This window comes from Pyxicephalus adspersus, chromosome 8 (assembly GCF_032062135.1).
Source record: "Pyxicephalus adspersus chromosome 8, UCB_Pads_2.0, whole genome shotgun sequence".
NCBI classification, from domain to species: domain Eukaryota; kingdom Metazoa; phylum Chordata; class Amphibia; order Anura; family Pyxicephalidae; genus Pyxicephalus; species Pyxicephalus adspersus.
Window position 1 is genome coordinate 44,770,919 of NC_092865.1, and position 10,924 is coordinate 44,781,842.

General features: G+C 44.8%; 1 protein-coding gene and 1 long non-coding RNA gene across 3 annotated transcripts in view; one reads left to right on the forward strand and one right to left on the reverse strand.

Annotated features, from left to right (window-relative positions):
• SLC38A3 (solute carrier family 38 member 3) overlaps positions 1-10,924 on the forward strand; it is a 34,779-nt gene extending 23,855 nt beyond the window's left edge. For both annotated transcript variants that reach the window (XM_072420334.1, XM_072420335.1), the window contains exons 7-16: positions 73-154; positions 2,849-2,931; positions 3,566-3,624; positions 3,926-4,096; positions 4,286-4,365; positions 5,014-5,114; positions 5,627-5,751; positions 6,153-6,297; positions 6,437-6,540; positions 7,355-10,924. In XM_072420334.1, coding sequence (XP_072276435.1) covers positions 73-154; positions 2,849-2,931; positions 3,566-3,624; positions 3,926-4,096; positions 4,286-4,365; positions 5,014-5,114; positions 5,627-5,751; positions 6,153-6,297; positions 6,437-6,540; positions 7,355-7,459 — 1,055 coding nt within the window. In that variant the 3' untranslated portion in view covers positions 7,460-10,924. The remainder of the gene's footprint in view (positions 1-72; positions 155-2,848; positions 2,932-3,565; positions 3,625-3,925; positions 4,097-4,285; positions 4,366-5,013; positions 5,115-5,626; positions 5,752-6,152; positions 6,298-6,436; positions 6,541-7,354) is intronic.
• On the reverse strand, positions 7-2,571 carry LOC140336899 (uncharacterized). The gene is made up of 2 exons (XR_011921964.1): positions 2,178-2,571; positions 7-203 (listed from the first exon to the last, which is right to left on the reverse strand). It is a non-coding gene; the product is annotated as an uncharacterized lncRNA (long non-coding RNA).

Below are 10,924 nucleotides of genomic sequence, written 5' to 3' on the forward strand. Positions count from 1 at the left end.
CTGATGTTCACCCAATACAGGAATTTAATATTTGTGTGGGGTCCCCCTTTAACATCTCCATTTGTCCTGCAGCCATGTCCAGCTATTTGTATATTGTGAAGTCGGAGTTGCCGCTCGTCATTCAGACGTTTCTCAAACTCTCAGAAAAGACTTCGTGAGTAACATTATCGGTGACAACTCGTTTATCTCCTTTTCTCTAACATCTGAAAAATACAAAATACAAAAAATTTAACTTGCTGAGAATTTATTATAGGAATGATGAGGGAAAACATCAGAACCACAAATCCAGAATAACAGAAACTGCAGCAGATGATATGAATGATGAGAAATTGGAGATTCCAGAGCTCAGCTTCTTCTTCGGGCCGATACAGAAATGTATGGATTCCAGAACACGGAACACAGAACATAGAACACAGAATATGGAACACGGAATCCAGAATATGGAATCCGGAGGTTCTGGTACATTTCTGTATTTGACTGGAGAAGAGGCTGGGTTCCAGAATCTCCAGTTGGTCATCATTCTTATCATCTGCAGCAGTTTCTGTTATTCTGTCCATATGTATTGGTGAATCTTCTCCCGGTGCTGCACCTCACTGGTGGGTTTTACAGCTTCACCACATGTTTGTTCCGGGTTATCAGGGTGACACAGGAGATGTCTGTGGGAAGGCTTTTTATCACTGGGGTCAATCATGCAAAATAGTATTTCCCCTGGTTTCAGGTGTTTGCAGGGAAGGAAGTAGAGGGAAATCTCCCCCATAAGCCCTGCAGTGCAAAACCTGAAGTGCCACACTAATTAGTCCTCAGTCCTGCAGGGAGAATGCAGCACTTCCTGTGCAATCTTCTGATCCCCATCCTCAGGTCAGAATTATTAGCTTGGAGTTGCATGTGCAGGACATGTGCCTGTCTCACTTGCGCCCCCTGCAGAACGGGGCCCATGCTGTTGGGATTGATGTTCTCACTTTGATTTTTAAATGGCCCCCAAGTGCCCAAAGCAACAGCGTTTCCCAATACTTTCATCCGTATTTTCACAAGTGGTTTCACATGAAGATGAGATTCACATCATTAACAATGAAGTCCGCTCTGGATATATTCGGCTGTGTCCCGGCCTGGTGGGAGTTCTCCTGACACCTTTAATAAAGCCGGAGAGCCACAGAAATCTGGCCGGTGATAAACGCTCAGCCTGTCCTGCCCTCCACTCCCTCCCCAAAAATAAACAGCCTGCAGCACGTCCACCGCTGTGAATGGCTCCCTTATTGGAAGTGACGCAGAGAGGCGACCTGCAGCCCCCCCTTCCCATCGCCCATGGCCTCCTCCTCTCTCCTTCCCTCCTCCTGTTTTCCCGCCATCGCCATCCTCTCCCCACTCAGCCTTATAATGGGGTCAATGTACAGAATCTGCAACAGAGGAAAAATACTGAGGCTGCCCCTAGCAATAAGTTATGTGTTTAATCAAACTGAAAAAATCAAATGAAAAACAAAAATAATGTAAAATCCTCTGCAACATCTTCATAACCCTTAGAGAAGTTAGACAATGACCCCAAAGCTGATTGGACGCCCTCAGAATTCATAAAAATGGAATATACAATGATATTTATTATAAATGTGTTTTCTGCATTCAGACCCCCTCTTCATATATTTGAAGACTTTCCATACGTGGAGATATATTGTCTGTGCAGGAACTGTAATATATTCCTCACGTTAAGCAATGACCTTGTGAAAAGGTGCGGAGTCACAGAAAGGGGACACCCAGAACACGTGAGCCCCTGACCACCACCAGCAAGATGAGCATATCCCAAACATGTGGAGAACATTCACCTCTTAAATGTTACACTGGCAGATTAGACTGCAACCCTGACCTTTCCTAACCTTTCCTCCTGTTCTTTCACTTTCTTCTTTGGTTTCACTCCCCTGACTACCCCCCCCCCCCCCCCAAAATACTCCCACTCACCCGCTTTACCCTCCCTTACAGTCTCTTAAATAATTCCCTTCTCCTTTCTCTCCCCTCTCTATGGCCCCTTCTCCCCTACCCCATACTCCCCTTCTTTTACCCTCCCCCCTATACTCCCCCTCCATCTCCCTTCTCTCTCCCCCATGCTCCCCCTTCTCTTTCTCTCTCCCCATACTCTCCTTCTACCCCCTTTCTCTCTCCCCCTCTTCTCCCCCATGCAGAGCTCTCACCCTGGATGTTGCTTTGCTGTGTGCTTGTTTCTGCAGCCCCCTGTGGGTATTCTTGTCTCCTATTAGAGATACATTCGGCCCTCCCAGCCCGGTGTGAACTCTCAGCTCCTAAAAATACCGCACAGAGTGGAGAAATGGAAAAACACAGCAGAGCTGGCAGCACGTTGGGTGCACTGGAGAACCCACACTATGACACCTCCCCTGTCACCGCACTTCCCCCCAAAATGGATCATCCCAGAGTTGTGCCATATGAGCTCAGTGCCCCCTGAGAAACCACAAATCACAGAATGCCATGCTAACAGCATGCTGGGACTTGTAGTTCATCAGGAACCAAAGGGTTAAAATGTACAGGCTGCTTTTTTTAAAGGGAAGCCAACATTTTTTGTCTCCAGATTTTGGAGGGGTAAAACCTCTGCTGTGTTATTGCTGTTTCTGCATTTGCCAAATTTCCCCCATTATACCTCTATTCCAGTGACAGGATGTGAGTGAAAATCTCCCCTAAGTGGTCACACACAACAGTAACACCCATCACACTAATGAACACAACACACAAAATGTTCTACTTTGGGGGGGGGGTGGCGGATTCACTAGCAATGAATGTTCGGTGAAATGAAGACCATTAATTCAATCCATCTAATACCTCTAATTAACCCTTGTGTGTCCCCTTCCAGGGACTGGTACCTGAACGGGAACTACTTGGTGATCATGGTTACAATTTCCGTTATTCTGCCGCTGGCGCTGATGAAACAGCTGGGTGAGTACCGCATAGATCTTTCTTCTATATTTATTATGATGTGTAGAAAAAAAACAAAAATCCTGATAAACACTGAGCGCCGCTGACATCACCAGGAGGATTCGGTGCAGATACAAAGTGACAGCCACCGAGCCACAGTGAACCATTTATATCGGGGGTGGGGAAGGCAACGGAGGCAGTTGTCTAGGGCTCCATGAGTATGCAGGCTCCCTGTTCAGTGGCCCTATGTGATCACCTGACCATGCAATAACCCCCCCACCCTCCCGTACGCATTTCCTGGGGTCCCTTTAATGGCGGGAAACCCTCAGCTAAATAACACCTCTGTGGCATTCAGGAACACAGAAGGCAAACTTAGGACTGGGGTCCGGAAAGATAAAATCCATGTATGGCTGGGATTTACTGCTTACTGGCCTTGGATTGGGCTGGGGGTTATTGCTGGCTCTGACACTTCCAAAGGGTAATTTCTGGGGTTTCCCATTGCCACACCCACTTATACCCACATCCATTTTCACTGGGCACACAATCATTCATCCAACCTTTACACAACTGTTTCCCCCTGTGTGAGCTCATCAGTGCAGGACATGAAGTGTTATTGTGTATGGTAATTTCCAATCTTTGTATTTCCTCCATGCAGGGTATCTGGGTTACACCAGTGGATTTTCACTCAGCTGTATGGTGTTCTTTCTGTGCTCGGTAAGTGACCACTGTGCGGTTCATGTACATGGTGTATGGGGGGTCTACGTGACACATATCTGTATGCACTGTCCTGTGATACATTGCCCTGCCATTCAGATTGCTCATCACAGGGAAATGTTTCATATTTTCATTATTGTCGGATTTATAATCATCAAGAACATTGTTTCATGGTTGTCTGTGGCATGTTGGCATTGCCTGGCACTGCCTTGGGATTCAGGAAATGCTGGGACTTGAAGTTCAGGGACCCTTTCATTCAAATTTTGCCATTCCGAATCTTCCATCTCTGCTTCACTTTCAGGTTATTTATAAAAAGTTTCAGATCCCATGCCCACTGCCCATGGACATCACCAACCAGACCATTACAGGAAACTTCAGCCTGCCCAGCGAGTACGCCTATCAGAACGGGCACGCCACTGTGGAGCCAGATGAGGGAGAATGCATGCCCAAACTGTTCACACTGAACTCCCAGGTACGGGTCACATGACTTCCACATATGATTGTTAAATGTATCGATATCTACAATATGTGATGAATTTATCTTTATTTTCCGAATTTCAGCCTCAAATATATTTGGGATTGAGCTGAAAACAACAAAAAAAATCACATAAATGCCTTGTGGCTGCCGAGTCTGATGTCACCTCTCTCTCTTCCTCTGCAGACGGCCTACACTATTCCCATCATGGCGTTTGCCTTTGTCTGTCACCCGGAGGTTCTTCCTATTTACACCGAGCTGAAGGAGTGAGTATACACGAGCAGGGGGTGGTGTACATAGAATGATCAAGTAGCCCATGTACTGGTAAACATGGTGGAGGGTGTGAAGTACCCAGTGCTGATAATATGGGGACACTCATGGACAACAGCTGTTTTCTGGTCTGAGTAATAAAATAAATAATATAAAATATAATGACTTCTCAGGAAATAATTGGTGACAATATTATCAGAATATAGGTACAAATGTTTCCATATTGCCAGCCCTGAAGAAGGAGGTTGCAGCCCCAGAGACGTGTTGGCTGTGATACTTACATCAGATTTCAAAAAGTCTTTTATTGCACCCCCACCCCAATACATTCTGTACATTCATAAATATCATTTCCCAAACCATCACCAACATCTGCTGTGAGCTGACCCCAGTGGTTCCCTACAATCTTCACCAATCATAAACTTTATCACCTCCATACTGTCTGAGTCACAGCCCTGGAATAACCATTCACACCATCCATATGTCAGATCAATAAAATTACCCAATAACACCAGAGGCATGCTGAGATTTGTAGTTCACCAGCAGGGTCAAGGCATGCTAGCACAGCCCTCCTCGGGCATACAATGCAGAAGTGACTGTTGGCATTTTGTTACATTGGTGATCTTTGTAATCCTCTCTTCTTACAGCGCCTCAAAGAAAAAGATGCAGCGCGTGTCTAATATCTCCATTGCTGTCATGTACTGTATGTATTTCCTGGCCGCCCTCTTCGGATACCTCACCTTCTATGGTAGGTTATACAGAGGATGGGAAATACCATGTGACTGGGAGGGGGGCATGTCATCCCGGGAGACTTGGCCAGGATCATTGTCCATTGTCATTTTAATGGTGCAGTTTAGTCATTATCTCCGTTTATTTTTATCCGGATGGTTTATTTCCTCCCTGATGTTTCTGGATTCTGTTTCCTTTCCATCTTTGATCATTCATCCCATGTGCAGCCATCAACCCTAAATACAATCCGCATTTCTAGATATTGTATATGAAATTATAGATACTGCAATCAGCATTTGTGGGAATGATCATTTAATAATTTTTTTTACAATTAATTGATACTCCAATCAGATCTATTCTGACATTCACCAATCATTCTCCTGTCAATCACGGCCATTAAACAAATAGAGATTCACCACTAGAACATGTTGATGAATGTCAGATTCACTGCTTTTTATTCTGTAATCAGCATTTATTATTATATATTGGAGAATAGGGTGATGTCTGACATTTTGTCCCCGTCTCTTCCAGGCCATGTGGAGTCAGAGCTTCTGCACACCTACAGCTCAGTGGATCCCTTCGATGTGCTGATCCTGTGTGTCCGGGTGGCTGTGCTCACCGCCGTCACCCTCACTGTACCCATCGTCCTATTCCCGGTAATCTGATATTTTACTATATTTATATGCAATACACAGCAACAGGGTCATTAAAAGCCTGCTTTGTGCTCCAATCAGTGACTTTGCCTAGGCTGGAATGATGTCATCAGTCTGCCGCAGGCAGGAGCAAGCATTTCCCAATTTTCCAGACAGACTGCAAAATTGTAACTGCAGAGGCTGCAGCAGGGGTTGATCTGTGATCTCTGTGATTGGATGTTATAATAAATAACATCCGATGACAGGTCCTCTTTGCAGCACGCTGTGCTGTGTACCCAGAGGAGGGGATGTGATGGTACTTCCAGGAATATCTGCTGATGTAGGGGGTGCAGTTCATGTGCTAATTGCTGTCATTGTTCCCTGCTCGCACTCCTCATTAGTGAGTTGTCTCTCTTTTCCATTAGGTTCGGCGTGCCATTCAGCACATGCTCTTCCAGAACAAGGAGTTCAGCTGGGTCCGCCATGTCATCATCGCCGTGGTGCTGCTCACCCTAATTAACCTGTTGGTGATTTTCGCTCCGAACATACTGGGAATATTCGGCATCATCGGTGAGTTTAATAATAACTTCCCTGTATGTACTGAGAATATCCTATGCTCCTACAATCCTCTGGGGCTGAGAATTATATGGAATTGGTCTGTGATTGGACGGCCACACCTTACTGTCTCCTGCTATTTGTGTCTCAACAGGTGCCACATCTGCTCCGTGTCTGATATTCATCTTCCCAGCCATCTTCTACATCCGTATCATGCCCAAAGACAAGGAGCCCACGAGGTCCCCACCGAAGATTTTGGTAAGGGGCCCGGAGCCGAGGGGTAGGAGGGTGGATTTATTATAAGGGCAGCATGATTGGTTTATTATTATTGCTGATCCATTGATTGAATCCCAAACTACCAAAATTCAGCATTGTATCATTCTTTACTACCAGTGCTTGTAGCTCATATACAGAGTTAGTGTTTAGTTTATTCCATTTCTGTTTGTTTTTTTCTTTTTTTATATATTACTTTTTTTTTATTTTTTTTAGTAAAAAAAAAAATTATTTTACTTTTTATTTATTTACTTTTTTAAAAAAAACTTTAACCAAGGAGGCAAATGAAGGTTTGGTATGGCACAAGAACAGCTCCAGAAAAGATAAAAGGAATTTCTGTGGCTCTTTTCCACTCGATTGTACCCCCCCAAACCCCATTTATTACCACCTCCTCATTGACTCATTGGGGCTGATTTACTAAAGGAATAAATCTGTTCACTTACCAATCACACTGCAAGGAATGATTCACTTATCTTTGTGACTGCAGTGAAAACTCACTTTTGCAAAGAATACCCAATCAAATGTCAGGAAATGTGTAGAAAAGAAATGGATTCTTTCGAATATTTCCTTGCACTTGATTGGATAGTTAAAGTCAGCACAATTTCATCTCATTCACAAAGCTAAGTATTTTATTCTTTGCCAGATACTGTTCATTTAGCTATGTGAACAGCCTGTATATCCATTTAGTAAATTGGCCCCATGAAATGTATTTTTCCAATTCAAGTGAATTCGGTCAATTTCAGTTACAATGTTTTGGTCTTTATTGTCTACAGTTCCTATTCTGTGTTGTGTCTTTCAGGCGGCTTGCTTTGCCGGGCTGGGCGTTCTCTTCATGATTATGAGTCTCAGTTTCATCATCATCGACTGGGCGACCGGCAGCAGTAAAAGCAGCGGCAGCCACTAATTCCCCCAGAACCTTCTACCACAAACCCCCCGTCTCCTCCATCACCCCAAGACTTAACAATGCAAACTGACAATGCTGCTGGCTCTTCAGTGAAAGTCAGGACCGGTCATGTGTCCCTATTTATCTTCACTGGGAGGGTGGGCAATACTGGGTGTCAAGAAGGGGGCGCACCCCTTGTTACCCTCTATAGAGGTGGGTGGATGTTCTTATCCAGCTGCTAGTTAGAATGGTACATATCCCATAGCCCGGGACTGGGAGGGGCATACTCCATGGATGTTTGGTCCCTCTCATGGGTGGGTTTTTTTGCCCAGAGGAGACAAGGGGCTGTACATAGTGCACCCGGTGTGGGGTGGTTGGGGATAGCTGTCACTTGTATATAGAGGCGAGTGGAGAGGCAGAAGTTTTCATACTGTTAGCTGAATATTGCACATAAGCTGTTTGTACATAGAAAGACTTAACTGGGTCCACTAACTGGACCCTTCAAGGTGTCTCCAGCATCCATACAGCTTCCTGCTTTCTGCTTTCGTCTGATGGATTCTTTAAAGCAACTTGACGGCTCTCAAGATTCTGAGGGCTAAAAAAAAATCACCAAGGATATTAAAGCAAATTCAATAAAACAAAAAAATTTATCACTGAGAACAAGAACCTAATATTCCCAGAGCACAAAGATCTGCAAACAAGGAGAACTTGCACCTAAAAGCCATTTGTTTCCCACCAACACAAGTCTAGGTGATGTCATTGTGAATGTTGCCCTTGGCATGCTGGAGCCCATTGCAGAGGGCAGACACCCCAGAATGACTGACCATACCCGGGGGAACACTGAGGGCCTCTTCTAGAAGAAGAACAAGAAGGGGGAGAAGAGGAGGAAACCCCAGGAAGAAGGATGGTCAGACAGGCAAAGCTTTAGTGAATGGCCTGAATAAGCTGCAGCTTGGCAGACAAAAGCTGGCACATACTGAGTCTAATCACGTCTGCGATTGGTGACAACCTCCCGGGGGGGTCTGTGTGCTTCATTCCTCCACTGGGGCAGCCTCTGACATGCACCTCTTAGATGAAATTAAGCAGAACAATTGGGAACTTTTTTTACATTCTATGGAAGTTTTTTGTAGCTGTGCAACTAGTGGAGAACCTGGGCGGTGTGACATCATGGAGACAAGTATCGGGGTGGGAACTATGGCCAGCCGAAACCCAGTAACCCCGTCATTGCTGGGAAAACAGACATGGGGGCTTCTGTCTATGTAGGTATAACATAGAGGGTGAGCTGACCAATCAAAGGAGCTTCCTCTCTATCACACTGGAAATTAGCTATGTGACACGAATGGTTTCATTGTATCTAACCTGCTAACACACTGTAATTTTGTTTTCCTTCCTGTGGTGCCATTTCATGTCTGGAGGGAAATTGACTTCCAATGTGATTTTCCAGCAATATTTCTATCACAACTATCATCGAAAGTCCAATATCCGAAGCTGGTACATAAAAGGAAATATAATAAGAGATTTTATTCTGTACTTGTAGTCATCAGAAGTATTCAGATCCGCCTGAGATAAATGATTAATAAAGGTTGGGAGGACATGGAGTATGTGGACACTTCTGTTATAAACCTATGTTTGAGGGGGGGCAAATCATTATCTGGGAATATCTAACTCATAAGTGAGAGTTGGGGGAGAGCCTACAGACAAATAAATGGTGGTCAATCTGCTTAAATCAGGCTTAGGCCCCCCTCCTTACACTTCAGCGTACCATAGGGTTACATGATAACAGGCTGGAAATTCCACCCCACCATGTAACTAATACATCAATCATGCAATGGGGCACGTGGTTGCATGACCAACTTGCCTCTCCTTTTGAGGGCCAGTAGATGATCTTCACATGGCAAAGGTTAGCAGCCAGGGGGTAAACCACCTGTATATGGAAGCGACTTACTGGCCTCTGCCTGCTTTATAATATTTCTTCAACATGGAAGGCTTTAAAAGTGAGTTGGGGCAATGCAAAGATTAGAAAATCCAGGCGCTGGAGAGGGGGTGGTGGATGCCTTTTGGTGGTCATGACACACAGGAAGCTGGAACTATTTTAACCCTACAGCCATGCAGAGGAGATCCCTACACTCATAATTCTTGTCACCTTGCATATCCTATCCTGCAAAATAGTTTTGACCTCCCTACCCCTCCCACCTGCCAAAAAAACATGATGGACATTTGCAGCTCCAGAGAAGATCCTGCCAGATCATCGGCCAAGCTGCACCTGTTCAGGGAAACCTTCGGCCCGTCTGCCTGATCTGCAGAGCATCGCGCTGAGAGATGCTTCTGTAACCTGAGTATCTCACAGCGGCAGGGGGGCAGTTGTGCAAGTCCATCAAGGATATTGGCTGGCCACGGTCGCTGAGGATTTAGAGAAGTGAGATCCCTAGTTACTTAAATATGAAAAATGTCAGGAATTTATGTAGAATATTTCCACTGCAGTCAGCAGTCAACGTGGAATAAACTTCTCATAAAACTCGACGGTACAGATAATATACACGCTTCCATAAACCACAGGCCATGAAATTGCCTTATCAAAGGTGGCAGCTGGCGAGGCATTGCCGTGCCCTGTTAAGTGGTTGTTATCACTGCAATTCACCAATAACACTTCCCAGACTGCTTGCATTTCCCACTAACATTACGAGGCAATAAAATGCAGTGTCACTCTTCCACAAGCAATGGGAAGGAATTTCAAGAGAACCTGTCACCTTGTCCATTCAAAGTTACAGGGTCTCTTTGAAGTCAATCTACCAACCCAATGAAACTCAACAGCACCAGCCAGAGCTTACAGGGAGTGATGGAGGGGAGTCACTGCTTCTGTGATGTGACAATGTTCAGACCTCATGGGAGAGGATCACATGCTGCCCCATACCAAGAAGCACCAAATATTTTGCAGCAACTGTAATTGAAAGAAGAAGAATGATTGTAGCTCTGGGATGGAGAGTTTCATGGAGTTAAGGCTTCAATAAGTCCTGAAAATGTAACTAAAAAAGTATCATGTACAGTACTTACCTCCATGGTTGTAAGTGCACAATCACAGCTCCAAACACCTGAAGGATGTAGAAAGTCTCCCTCTGTTCTAGACGACCATTTTCCTGACCTGCATTGCTCCCAGCTGCCCTCCAACCCACAACGTGTCTGCTGCCCCCTACCTGCCGAGTATAGTCATGCTTCCTGTGCCTCCTCCCTGGTTGGCTCGGATTTCATGGCGGGAGGATCGGTGTAATTTATCGCTGTTTTTTCTGTATTTTTAACTTCTTTGTAATAAATGTGTCGTAGATGAATATTATCTCCTCCCCCCTGCCCCCCTGTACAGTCTGGCTGGGGGGGGGAGAAATGTAAGTTTATAGTTTAAATTATATAAATTACTTATTTTTGGGAGAAGGGAACTGTTTATAGCAGAGAATTTAATGAATCTTTGTACTTGACAATAAAATGTGAACCAAA